Below are 14,436 nucleotides of genomic sequence, written 5' to 3'. Positions count from 1 at the left end.
TGTCAAACTTCAGTGCCCCTCCAAACCATGAGAACACAGCGGCCTATGCTGAATTGCTGTCATAAACTCTGTACAACCATGTCAGTGGCTGCATGGAGGTCGCTGTACTTACCAGAAGTAATCCCAGAACTAGCCTCAGAAGCAAACCACCCTGGTGCCATTCTAAATTAAACAGGATCTACAACAAAAGGAAAAGAATGTGGCAGAAATCAGGAAGGGTAATTCCTATAAAGATAAACACTCTCATCAGAGTAAATAGGCAACTTAGAGGGCTAATTGGGTCAAGCAGAGCCGTCTTTGTGGTTAATATATGCTCCCAGGTGAAAGATAATCAAAAGGCCTTCTGCAGCTATGTCAGAAACCTCAAGAGCAGCACACAGTAGTGTGCTGAACTAGTGGTAAACAGTGCCACATTCACGGAGCCTGGCAATATAGAAAATCTGTTACTGGCAAATTCAGTTCCAGCTTTACCCCCCTCTTACTCCCAACCATCCCCCCAGTAATACCCTCAAATGTAACCCCTCCAACTATAAGTTGGGAGCATGTACTGGCTGCACTCACTAATGTCAAGAACATGGCCTCAGTGATCTCTGATAACATCCCAGGAAGCCTCCTGAATAGTCTAAAATATAACTTATCAGGACCCTGGGGTCATTATTTAACTATAGTCTGAAAACAGGTTTTGTGCCACATGAATGTAGGACTGCAGTGGTTGTCTTCCTTCATAAGGGAGGACCTTTCAACAGATCCTGAAAGCTACAGACCCATTAGTCTGACTAGTCTTATTTACAAAGCTGTGGAAAGAATTATCATGCAAATTATCAACAAGCACATAGGAGACCTCCAGACACTAGATCTGTCCCAGTTTGGCTTTGACAACCGAAGGTCATGCTTCCTGAATCTGGTGAACATCTTTGAAAGGTTCACTAAAGCAGTGGATGAGAGGAAAACTGTGTATACTGCCTACCTAGGTCTGGCTATGGCATTTTATACAGTATTGCATTCTGGCATTGTCAACACATTTGCAGAACTAAGTGTAAACCCCTTTATAAAATGCTGGATAGCTAGCTGGCTTACTGATAGGACCCAGGAGGTTATAATTGGTGAAGCCACCTCAGCAAAGAGGTCGGTCACTAGTGGAGTCCTCAGGGCTGCGTGCTAGACCCATTCCTCTTTGGCATCTCCTTCTTGGATGTCAAATGTCAAAGGTCTGTAGGCTTACCAAGTGTGCAGATGACTGCAAACTGGGAACAGTCAATGAATCCCCCCAAGATGAGAACACCCTTCAGGAAGGTCTTAATACAGACAAACACTTGGTGCCAAAGCCATGGCTTAAAACTCAATATGAAGAAATACATTATACTACTATAATACATTATGCCACCTCTGGTAACTATGCCATAAATAAAACACCATTAAAATTTGATTCACCAGTCAGGGATCTGGAAACTCATGTAGACTGTAACTTAGTCGTCAGCCAGCATGTGTCCAATTTAGTAAGAAAATCCTTCTGTGTTGCTTCTAGATCTAAAGAGGTCATCATACTAATGTAGTTGGCCTCATCAGGCCCTTTACAGAGTATAATGCCCCCTTTGGTATGTACCTGACCAGACACATGTAGCAACGGGAACATCCACAAAGGTTTCTTACAAAAAGAATACAGGGAGTAAACACAATGTCCTAAGCTGATTGCCCCAAAGCCCTTTCTCTTTCCTTGGTATCATACAGACTTTTGAGAGGTGATCTTTGCCTGGCATACCTGTTTTGATGAATCTTTTGCACATCAACAAAATAAACAGAATCAGAATTACTACATTAAAAAAAAACGAAAATTTGCTTGAAATATAAATAGATAATAATAAATAAATAGATAAATAAATTGGGGAGACAGATATGTTTCTCATATTATTTCCATTCTCTGGAAAATGTAAAGCAGTGTTCCTTCCTATTCCTATTTAAGAGCAGCTTGGACCAGTTAATGGGTAATCGGGAATTCACCCCTGGTCTGGCTCCTTTGTCTGTAATGGACAGAGGCAGTCAGTAAGTCATCCCCTGTAAATCAAATATAAATCAAATTTGTGGGTCACATTTAGGTTGCACGGCTAGGCTTTTAAGGGTTGTAGTGATCATTAGCCTGGTATACACCTAAGAATCTATGAACCATATCCTCAAGCCAGCATAAAATCAAGTCCCAATTCATCCATCAGGACTGCTGGAAGGCTGTCTCAATGCCTTCCACTCGGGAACAGCACTATATGGGTTCTGCATATCATTGAAGAAGGATACACACTACAGTGGGAGACAATGACACTTATGTTTGGCATCCTGCTGTAGCAGAAGGGCAACTGTATCTGGTAAACCCCATTGTCAAAGATCTAGTACAAGGAGTAATAGAACCAGTCTGACCCTCACGAGGGAACATAGGCTTGTACTCCAGACTCTTCTTAGTAGGCAGAATCTCAGGGCGAGGTGAACAGGGCCCTTTCATAGATCATGACATTTTTTTCAAAGCCTGGGGTTCACTTACAACTTTCAGAAGTCCAGTATTTCGCCCCCCAACAGGGAAATTTTCTTAGGTTCCATGTTGAATGCAAATCTGCAAAGGTCATTCCTTCCATGAGACAAAGTGGTACACCTGCAGAAATAATCCATTCTGTTAGTAGGCCAGAAGCAGGCCACAGCCAGAGTGTGTCTCAGAGCTCTAAGTTATATAGTCTCAACCATGCTAATGGTTCCCCATGCCAGACTTGCATGTGGGGAACCTCTGTTAGTACTTCAAATCCATATGGAACCAATTCATTCAGCCTGTGGAACAGCAGATCGTATAGGGGGGATACCGTCATGGTACATCTACAGGACATGGGCTTGGAGGAGGGGGCAAATAGACTAGTTAGCAAAGCTTACTGGAAAAGGGATGGAGTGGTATAATTTCCAAGTGCTCAGCACTTGTATATAGTTTAGTTTATTATTGCTTGTTTAAAATTATGTTTAAAATATTCCTGAAGGGCTGGTCCGGGAGTATGAGTTTATACTTTACTATAACAAGGGTGTGTCCATATAAACAATAAGATGTATGAGTATCATGTTGGGAAGAGCATTTATTTTATATGTTCAGTGTCCTAGAATGTTTCGGTTATTTTAGAAAGAATTAAGTTGTTTTAGATAATGACATGTGGATATCTTTGTGATCTGAATAAATCCATGATGTGTTAACTAAATGAATAGCTGTCCACATCATAGTATGTTAATGTTGGATGACTTCTAACTGGTTTCCTTCATGTAAACTATTTCTTATCTTATCTCCATTCCCCTGCTACATCATGCTCTAAAAGTATTAGAGGTACATATGTCTTAGATATAATAGATACAAACGTTTAAAGAGTACATCATTCCTGCAAACTTCTGTAATGCATGTTTGTCTCTTGGCCTTGGCATTTGCACAATAGCAAAGATTTTTTTCTGCATTAGATTGGTCCCTCTGATTTTATAATATCTCCAGTATATTTCAGAGTTGTTATGTGATTTTTAAAGTTGCTTTTATTTAGCTTGAAATTATAGTCTTTGTTCAGCGTTTGTATCAGTCTCTTCTGATGCTGTTCTTGTGGCTGACTCCACACTAGCAGATTGTAAGTTGTATTTAGAGCACTTTTACAGTGCAGTGAAAAAGTATTTGCCCCTTCCTGATTTCTTATTTTTTTTGCATGTTTGTCACACTTAAATGTTTCATATCATCAAACAAATTTAAATATTAGACAAAGATAACCCAAGTAAACACAAAATGCAGTTTTTAAGTGATGATTTTATTTATTAAGGAAAAAACTATCCAAACCTACATGGCCTTATGTGAAAAAGTAATTGCCCCCTTGTTAAGTCATAAAGTAACTGTGGTTAATCACATTTTTGGGAAAGCTGAGTTCAGTTTCACTAGGCGTACCCACACCTGATTACTGCCAGACCTTTTGAATCAAGAGCTCACTGAAATAGAATCTACCAGACAAAGTGAAGTTGGCTAACAGATCCCAAAAAAGAAGACATCATGCCACGATCTAAAGAAATTCATGCCTCGATCTAAAGAAATTCATGCCTCGATTAAAGAAATTCCGGAACAGATGAGAAACAAAGTAATTGACATCTGTCAGTCTGGAAACGGTTACAAAGCCGTTTCTAAAGCTTTGGGACTCCAGCGAACCATGGTGAGAGCCATTATCCACAAATGGAGAAAACATGGAACAGTGGTGAACCTTCCCAGGAGTGTCCGGCCTACAAAAATTACCCCAAGAGAGCAGCGATGACTCATCCAAGAGGTCACAAAAGAACCCAGAACAACATCTAAAGAACTGCAGTCCTCACTTGCCTCATTTAAGGTTGGTGTTCAAGACTCAATCATAAGAAAGAGACTGTGCAAAAATGGCATGCATGGCAAAGTTCCAAGGCTGACCAAAAAAAATATAAAGGCTCATCTCACTTTTGCCAAAAAACATCTTGATGATCCCCAAGACTTTTGGAAAAATATTCTGTGGACTGACGAAACAAAAGTTTAACTTTTTAGGAGGTGTGCGTAAAAGTAACACAGCATTTCAGAAAAAGAACATCAGGCCAACAGTCAAACATGGTAGTGGTAGTGTGATGGTCTGGGGCTGCTTTGCTGCTTCTGGACCTGGATGACTTGTTGTGATTGATGGAACCATGAATTCTGCTCTCTACCAAAAAATCCTGAAGGAGAATGTCCGGCCATCAGGTCGTGACCTCAAGCTGAAGCGCACTTGGGTTCTGCAGCAGAACAGTGATCCAAAACACACCAGCAAGTCCACCTCTAAATGGCTTAAAAAAAAAACAAAATGAAGGTTTTAGAGTGGCCGAGTCAAAGTCTGGACTTGAATCCAATTGAGATGCTGTGGCATGACCTTAAAAAGGCGGTTCATGCTTGGAAACCCTCCAGTATGGCTAGATTAAAACAATTCTGCAAAGAAGACTGGGCCAAAATTCCTCAACAGCAATGTGAAATACTCATTGCCAGTTATCCCAAATGCTTGACTGCAGTTGTTGCTGCTAAGGGTGGCACAACCAGTTATTAGGTTTAGGGGGCAATTACTTTTTCACATAGGGCCATGTAGGTTTGGATATTTTCTTTCCCTTAATAAATAAAATAATTACTTAAAAACTGCATTTTGTGTTTACTTGGGTTATCTTTGTCTAATATGTACATTTGTTTGATGATCTGAAACATTTAAGTGTGACAAACATGCAAAAAAAAAAAAGAAATCAGGAAGGGGGCAAATACTTTTTCATTGCACTGTAGCTACTTAGGCAATAACTGTTTGGAACACCCTTGGTGCTGATGAGTTACCAAAATGAATCAAAGGAATATGACTCTTTCTAATAGAAAAATAAAGTGTACAAATTGTAGGCAGTCACAGTGTCACATAAGGATAAAGTCCAGCAACCCGAGTTTGATTAGTATCTCATGCATTTGATGGTGCTGGCCAGGAGGATGGCTGTGCTTATCCTGGGGTAGAGGGAGGTAGTTTCTAGTCAGTTACACCTGTTGCTCAGGTGTCACGGAAAGAAAATATCAAGAACACTGAAAGCAGGGGGATATTTTGGGAAGAGTGTGTAGCTACCTAAGCTAATGATAGTAGCTGTAGATGCCCTTCTGTGCAGTGTTGCAGTATTATTTACATATGGGTAGTATTCCACTACTCAACCTGACAGCTTGTATACAAAAGCTTCAAGCTACTGCCTGTAAGTGGGATGTTGCACGTAGGCTGCTAGATCGTCAGCCATAAAAGGGATGTCTGCAAGTACAATCCACAAAATTTCTTCACCGCCATTCAGAAATGTTGACTCGTACATTCAGTCTGCCATTGGAAACTGCATTTTGTTCTTCAGCTTCAGGTAAGTACCCCATTGGGGATTTATTTGGTTGTTTCTACCTTTTGTTATTGTTCATGTCATCCAGAAAGGGCAAGTCTAGGTGTAGAAGGCAAATTCCACATAACGATAGACACAAGCTCTGTTTGTTTTGCTTAGGGCCTACCTACGATCATTGGTCCTGCTCTAACTGTCAGTCCTTCATCCTTAAGACTTTACGTAGTTGGCTGTCTGCCTTAAACCTATATCTAGAAAACTAGAAATGTAAGTGTTTGGCTAGGGAATCGATGGAGGGCTCCGCGGGTTGCTCCTAGCCGTCCTTGAAGAGGAAGGTAGGCAAAGCTAGGCCTGAGTCGTCTTTGGCTGCACTTTCTCTCTCCAACATACCTCTTGAGGTTGATGAAAACCCGGTGGTACAATCGGAGGTAGAGTCTATCTCTCCCACAGGAAAGGCAATGGCAGGCATTAGGAGTGGTGATCCAAGCATGTCAGAGGCTATGCAGACGCCCGTTTCAGACAGTTTGGGGGAGCCATGGCTACTTATTTCAGAGGACTCGGGGAACTGGTCCAGTTCCCTTGCAAAAAGAAGCTCTGGGCGTTAGGCCTACATCTGGCCTTGCACCTGCCCTAGAAAAACTTGTCAAAAAGAAACAAAAAACTAAGCATTCCACAGTGCCTAGTATGTCTACGTTGGACTGGGAAGTTTTCTTGCAAGGTCTTATTAAGGCCTTGATAGCCCTCATGCCTACAGCTTCGGCTTCTTCTATTTCTGGCCCTGCCTTCTCCTCTTCCCCTGTGCTGCCATTTGGTTCCCAGGAGTCTTTCTCTGTTCTTCCGGCCCAGGACTCTGATTCAGAAGGGTCTTCCTCGGCTGAAGACTCTAGCTTACTCCACTCAGATTCCTTCCGCCTTGGAATATGCTTCTCCAGAGGAAGAGTCTAGTGGGGGAGATTCACCAATAGAAGAACTCTCTTTTGGAGTGACAGTTAATAAGATGAGAGAATTCTTTAAGTGGGATACTTCCCAGATTTCAGAGGAACAAAAGAGATACTATGACTTACTTCAGGTGGAGGCCTCTGCACCCACAGCTGTTCTTCCAGTGCTTCCTTCTTTCCTGGATGCCTTTCCATCATCTTTCAAGACCCCAGAGTCACATGTACCAGCTACTAAAAGACCTGACCGTTTTTATAAGGTCCATGAGGATTGTAAATTTCTTTTTAAGTATCCTTCAGCTGATCCTGCTGTGGTTTCTATCACCTCAGATAAATTCTCCCGAGTTGTTCCTTCTACAAAATTGCTTCCCTCAGACAAAGAAAATTTTAGAAAGGTTAAGAAAGAAGGTTTACACTTCTTCCACTCTGGCAATCAGAACCATTAATTACCAGACTTGCATGTCTAGGTAATCTCTAGCTTTGCTCTCCCAAGTTTCTCAGGCCCTGTGCCAGCTACCTGACTCAGAAGCTAAGTCCTTATCTGTTTCTCTCTTGGCTGCATTTTCACAGGCCATTAGACATTCCATTAAATGCAGCTATAAAAACTTCCTCCAGCGATGCAGCTTCTGTTCTTAGGAGATGCTCTTGGCTGTTTCTACAGGCTCTCCCAGATGACATTATGGCAAAATTGCTTGATGCTCCCATGGACAATTCTTCTGTTTTTGATAAGGCTGCTGCAGAACGTTTTAAAACACTGTAGGGAAAAGGTAAGGAGCTCCAGGATTTAAAGCACCTGCTAGTTTCTCTGGTTCCTAAATTTCATAGGAACTTCCCTTTCCTTTTATTAGGAAACCATCTAGGTCTACTTCTTCTGTTCCCTTTAGTTCTTGGGCATGCAAATCTGCTAGGAGACCCCCTCCGCCTAAAATGTGACTTCTGCTCCATCTCCCCAGCAGTCCTTTCAGTCCAGACAAGGCTCTTTGTGGCATCCAGCCCCAACTTCCAAGTCATACTCCTCTGTCTCTCTATCTTTCTCCTTCCCTTTCAGCCTGGAAGGAGATCACTCAGGATTCTTGGGTGATATCCATTATTCAAAATGGTTACTTCATTACTTGGAAGTCTCTTCCCCCCTTTCAGGGGATTCCTCAACCTCTCTCAGTTCAACTGCATCTGTTCCTCAGCTACTAACTCAGTTTTCTCTCCAGGTCACCATTCAACCTGTCCCTTTAAGTCAGCAAGGAAGAGGATTTTATTCCAGGATGTTCTTGGTTCCAAAAAAAAGACTGTCCTTGGAGACCCAGTTTGGAACTCTCAAAGTTGAATACGTTCCTGGTGGTGCCTTCTTTCAGGATGCTATCCCTACAGTTCCTTCTCCCCCTGGTTCCTCATCAAGCATTCTTAGGTTTGCTGGATCTCAAGGATGCTTATCTGCATGTTCCTATTCACCCTCACTTCAGGAAGTTATTATCCTTTGGTGTTATCTTACCTGTATGAGTTACTTAACAGTATATTAAGATCCACTGTTCTGCCTTGTCTGCTTGCCTGCCCTTTTCTCCTCCATTGGCTTCTAGGCTGGAGGTTAAGCTTTTCTTAAAAGGCATCTTACACTTGAATCCTCCCAGGAAACCAATTCCTCCTCCTTGGGATCTTAGTTTTGTCCTGGATAAGTTGACTCAGGCCCCTTTTGAATCAGCGGCCTCTGCTTCTCTAAAGTTTTGTACTTTGAAAACAGTACTGCTGGTAGCTATTACCTCTGCCTGAAGGGTTTCTGATATCCAGACATTAATGGCTTCACCACCATTTCTAGTTTTCTGTAAGGACAGAGCTTCTTTGAGAACCAAGCCATCCTTTATGCCCAAAGTAGTTAATGATATTTCCTTAAATCAAGCTATTCAGTTGCCTACTTTTTTCTTTTTCCCATCTCCACAACCTCCTAGTGAGAGAATTTTGCATTCCCTAGGTGTGCATAGACAGCTTAGATTTCTGTCATGACAAAACTAAGTCTATCAGGAAATCTGATCGATTATTTGTGTCCTTCCATCTCGGGGCTCTGGGTTCGCCTGTTTCTAAGCAAACTATCTCTTCATGGATTTCTAAGGCCATTATGTTTTGCTGTCATTTTCATGGGAAATCGTTATCCTCTTCTGTTAAGGCCCATTCCACTAGATCTGTGGCATCCTCAGGGGCTTTCTTCAGAGGTTTGGATACTCAGTCCATTTTGGAAGCTGCCACTTGGTCTTCTGTTCATACCTTTACAAGTTGGATTATATTTCTAGGACCAGAGCAGGGTTTGCCAGAGCAATCCTGCATGGATTTCTGGAAAATGTTTCTGCTTGATCTCTCCCTGTTCCTTTCCCCTCCCTGGGTTCCCTTTCAGCTTTTGCACTCTTCCATATGTAAAGAATACTGCAACATTGAGTAGAACGTCAAAGAATAGTTGTGTAAAATCTTACAGTCACCATAGATATCCTTCTCTTCTATGTTGCAGTATTCTATCCCACCCGTCTTTCCCCCTACATCTTGCTCATTGTTTAATGACTGACACCTTGGTTTTCCTTTGGAGTTTTCCTTATGGGGGCAACTTTATTCTGAGGATTGTAAGTGCAGATGTCCCTTTTATGGCTGACATTCTAAGAGCCTACGTCTAAGTCCCACGTACAGGCAGTAACTTGAAGCTTTTGTATACAAGCCAGATGTCGGGTCGAGTAGCAGAATACTAGCCATATGTAAAGAATGCTGCAGCATAGGAGAGAGGGACATCTATGGTTATGGTGAGATTTAACACAACTATTCTTAATGCATGTATGGGAGTACACATGTGATGTAAGAGAGTTTTGGTAGTTTCTGTAGTGATACATGTGTGCAGGTGTCTGCCTGAATGATGGTCCCTCTGCACATGTTCACGCCGTGGCAGATCTGAGAATGATCCTCAACCCCCAAGAAATGAATGGGCTTGTGCATAACTGGAATGGTAAGATGGTTGGCTTGCACATGAAAGAAAAATTCATTAGAAAAAGTATATGCAGTTTGGGGCTTTGTACTTCTAGCCCTGTCTGACAGAAACCTTATTTTTTATGTACCACTAAAAAAGCTTGACATTTTGCATTCTCAATGCTGTTTCTTCTACTTTAAGCACTGGGTAGTTGTCTCTCTCTTATGTTTTTAACACCTTTATTGAATTATCACTTGTGACATAAGCACATTTACATTTATATAAAAGTAATCAAACTGTATTAACAAGTTAAAATTAACAAATATTATGCTTCACATATGTTCTATATATCATATAACCTAAGCAACATTACATAAATTATTCAATTCCTGCCCCTTTTTTAAACAAGAAACATCTTTATTAAACCATCACTTGCAATATAAGCAATCATACGTTTATATAAATCAAAACAAACCACACCGACACAATCCTAGTTGCAAGCCTTTTTCATCACAAACCGTACTGAAGCACTCCCAGTTGCAAACAGTATACATCACTTGTAATTTACCTAATTGTTTTCAGTCAGATAGTGGATAAGTGTCTGTTTAGGACTTTCTGGTCATAAAAAATGCTTTCTTTCTTTCTTCACATCAGTGTCCATACTATTCACCCATTTTTTTGGTTCCAATTGCTTGCTATCGACACCTAAATTTTTCTTTCCTTCCTTTTCCTGTTCTATTTTTTTTACAACTTCAGGTAGTTTTCTGGTAGCTTGAATCAGTTATGCGCTGTCAAGATTTATTTGTAGGTGATATTTGCCTGCCAAGTTTCTGAAGTCTTTAAAAATATCAGCATAAATGCTGGATGTCATTGGTGTGGCTGTGCAGAGTAGCCAAGATATTTGCATGATTGATCTTTAGTACATTCAGTCTTTTCTTTTGCACTGTCAATTTGTTTTATCATTCTTACCATCTCCCAAGCTATATGACTTAAAGTATTAAGGAGTTGAGAGCCGATGCAGAAGGGCCATTGTCATTTTAATATTTGAAAAGAGAGTCTGAACTTTTTATTCTTTTGCTGACATGTTAACTGTTTTTGCTCTAATGGTGTTACTTTTTGGCTACAGTAAGTTAGCAGTGTACACATAGCTCTGTCTTTGAAAATTTTATTTTAAAGTGACAGGCTTGATCTGACATGTTTTAAACTGACTTTTGGCTTTGCAATGATACCTTTAAGCAAACTGCTGCTTGTTGTCTGTACAGCTATTTCTTTTTTAATTGCTTTTGTCTCTATTGCATGCCGACCGTTAGGCCTACTGCAATAAGCTGGGGCCTACTGCAATAAGCTGGAGCCTTCCTTCATCAGATGGCCAATCACAGAACACCATTTAGGCAGCCATTAGAGTTTTTATGTTATATAAGCCAAACCTTCCCATCTATGGTAATGTGCATGGTCTTAAATGTAAGGGTATGCAGTGCTTTCCTTTGTGAGTATGAACATTATTGCTCACTTGGCGGGGACCAGGTATTTTCCTTACTATTCCTGTCTAAAAGACATCTTTCTTCCAATCGCTTATCTGCCAGATGTATTAGTTGTTCCCTGATACCATGGATTAGTTGGCTGGTTGTGCATAAGAAAGTTTGTGATTTCTTTGCAGTGGTTTTAGTGTGCTTTCCTTTACATGGTGGCTATCAGGTTATGCAGGCCAGATACAATGTAGCAGGAATATTTCAGGGATAAGCAGACATTTGACTGCTGTTCTTCCTGTTCTGGCAAGGCTTTTAGGTTTGCCTGTCTGTTTTCAGACGGTGATAGATAAATACAGCAAACTTGAGTATAGGTAGGCAACACTAGGTAGATGGAGCAGTCTGTCAAATTCGAGTTCATCTTCCATGTTCTGCGTTTTGCTTAGTTATGCTGTGTGTCCATGTCCTTGTCTGAGAATTTGAAAAACTTGCACCTAGTCTGTAGACATCGCTTGCATGAGTAGACTGATTACACTTGTTTGTATTACAGAATTACATTGTGAACTCACTTTCAAGATACTATCAACTTCAAATTTCAAGAACCTTTGTACAGAATCCTAGATGATTTAAACTTTTTTTTTTTAATTTACTTTGTTGACTCAGTATTACACATGATTTTGGTACATTTTGTGAGGTAGAATGTTTTTGGTATTGCATACACTGTTACTTGTTTTGAATTCTAAATAACTGTGCTGAAAACAGTGCTTTATGTAAATAAGATGTGGTAATTGTAACCTTGTAGGTGAAGGTCTTAAGGTATGTTTCTTTTCTTTTCTTTTAGCCTTGCAGAAGCCATGTCTCACTATACAGATGAACCTAGATTTACTATAGAGCAGATAGACCTTCTTCAGCGCCTACGAAGGACAGGTATGACCAAACATGAGATTATTCATGCTTTAGAGACCTTGGAACGCCTTGACCAGGAACACAGCGACAAGTTTGGTAGAAGGCCTAGTTGTGGCAGTGGCTCTATAGGCAACAGCAGCAACAATGTGCCCGCTTCATCGTCTTCCACAGCAACTGCCTCTACACAGACACAATATCGTGGAATGTCCCCATCCCCTAGCAACAGTTATGACACATCCCCACCACCCTGCACCACAAACCAGAATGGGAGAGAAAATGATCGAGTGCCAGCATCCAATGGCAAGATATCACCTACTCGTTATCTTGCTAACAGCATAGGACAACGATCGTACAGTTTTGAAGCATCAGAAGAGGATCTAGATGTAGATGATAAGGTAGAAGAGTTGATGAGGTTAGTGAAACTGTCTTTTTGATAGTTAACCAGGAGAAAACTTTTGTGGCTTTTGATTTCTTAATGTAAAAATGACTTTTGTTGTGGATAAATCTCAAGTATCCTCCAGTATATTATGATAAATCTTATTTCTTGCAAAGCAGATATAGGCTGATGTATTATGCATAGGATGTTTTAAATTTTACAGTATAGCGCAAAATTAATTTCTATTGAATATTTTAACATTTTGTCTTTTAACAACAGTGTGTGTTTTCACAGCTGTATGTGGAAAATAAGAATATTTCTTAATTTTAAACAGTAGAAGACTAACTCTTTGGTATACAGGGATAAATCCCTGACAATGACTGTAAGTCAGGCAGTTAGTGCAGGGGGTTAAGGCTATTAGCTGTTAACAAGCTGGTTCCTGTAGTCCAGAATTTGATTCCGTCAGCCTTCATTTGCCTGCTATGTGACCCTTAGCAAGTTTGTCAGCCAACCAGCACACCCAGATCACCCCAGAAACAGTATACTTGTATCTAGTGGGCTTACCCTGTTAAGTAAATAAAATTACAAAAAAAAAGAGCCAGATGACCAAAGTCTGTATAGTGGCTTGGAGAGTGTAGAAAGCAGCCAGCACTGTTTTAATCATTCTGGAGGTGGGAAAGTGATTGCCACCATGCAGGTGGAGGCTTCCATGGCACAGCAGAAGAAGCTAGGACCAAGGGTGTGGACTTGGCGATTCCAAACCAGTGATGAAAGCCCTCACTAGCTTGTTAATGGAAAATGTTCACACATGGAGAAAGGGATAGGATGCCTCATGGTGGCATTGGTGCCCATGTTAACCATCAGGAAACACTGTCATTGCTACAGTGCTGGCAAGGGCACAGACCACATCTGTTGCTGCCTGTATAATGGTCCTTCTGGTTGCGTCTTGCTCTCCATATTGGTGATACTCAGCACAGGAGGTGTAAAATGCGCCTAAGACTGATAGGAAGTGGCTTGATGGTTTGCAACCAGAGATGCAAAAAGCTCATTAAAAATGTTATGCTATATAAGTTTAAGAAATATAGATGCATTGTCCACTTAAGAAATGCAGAGTGCAAATAGCAATGCTGCGGGAAACACATTTAGAAAGAAATGGGCATGTGAATTTGACAAATCACCATTCCTTAGAGAAAAGGAAATAGTCTGAAGATCAGCAATCTTGTGTTTTTCTTGTGCAGATGTATTTCTTTCTTCTAAGTCCTCTGTTAATCTTTTTGAATATCTTCTATTAGGAAATTCTGGGCTTCTTGCATAATAATAATAATAATAATAATAATAATAATAATACATAAATTATTTCTTATCCTCACTAGTCTATTCTATCATATTTATGGCTCTATTTTTGTCCTGCCAGTTTTTGTGGACTAGCACTTCCTTTTACAGCAGGGGCCATCCGTCCTTTGCACCTGACCTCACCCCATTGTAGGAATGTTTCTGTGTCTTGAGGATTCTATGCCGTCATTTTTTCCACTCCTGGCACAATTGCACATATCAAGATTTGGCACATTTTTATCCTGGGACTTGTGCACTCAGCATTTTTTTTTAATCTACATCTGTCCATGATATATGCTATATAAAATACAGTCTATATATTAGTGTCGTCTTGGTGAGATTTTGTAACAGGGTTCACTTCATGAACGTACTCATCAAGACTTAACAGGTGTTTTCCATTTTCTCCAGTGTTTGCCATTTTCTCCAGTGTTTGTCCAGTCATGGAGTTAGTCTGTACAAGTTAGGGGGTATGGATTGTGAAGTCCTTCACATGGGTTTGCATGGTAATGAATGGGTTGCTGATTTTCCCCAAAAAGTTCAAAAGTTGTGCACTTGGGGAAAATGCATCAGGCAATATTCTTGCAAGAAATGTGACTACAGGAACTGGCAGTGGATGTGCTT

The 14,436-nt window shown here is 40.6% G+C and overlaps 1 protein-coding gene across 6 annotated transcripts in view; it reads left to right on the top strand.

Moving 5' to 3' along the window:
- HMBOX1 (homeobox containing 1) overlaps positions 1 to 14,436 on the top strand; it is a 1,854,813-nt gene that overhangs the window by 751,362 nt on the left and 1,089,015 nt on the right. For all 6 annotated transcript variants that reach the window (XM_044062711.1, XM_044062710.1, XM_044062709.1 and 3 more), the window contains one exon: positions 12,043 to 12,519. In XM_044062711.1, coding sequence (XP_043918646.1) covers positions 12,056 to 12,519 — 464 coding nt within the window. In that variant the 5' untranslated portion in view covers positions 12,043 to 12,055. The remainder of the gene's footprint in view (positions 1 to 12,042; positions 12,520 to 14,436) is intronic.

Source organism: Protopterus annectens, chromosome 2.part1, assembly GCF_019279795.1.
Source record: "Protopterus annectens isolate FY-2018-M chromosome 2.part1, PAN1.0, whole genome shotgun sequence".
Taxonomy (NCBI): Eukaryota; Metazoa; Chordata; order Ceratodontiformes; family Protopteridae; genus Protopterus; species Protopterus annectens.
This window is presented reverse-complemented; position numbering and strand designations above follow the sequence as displayed.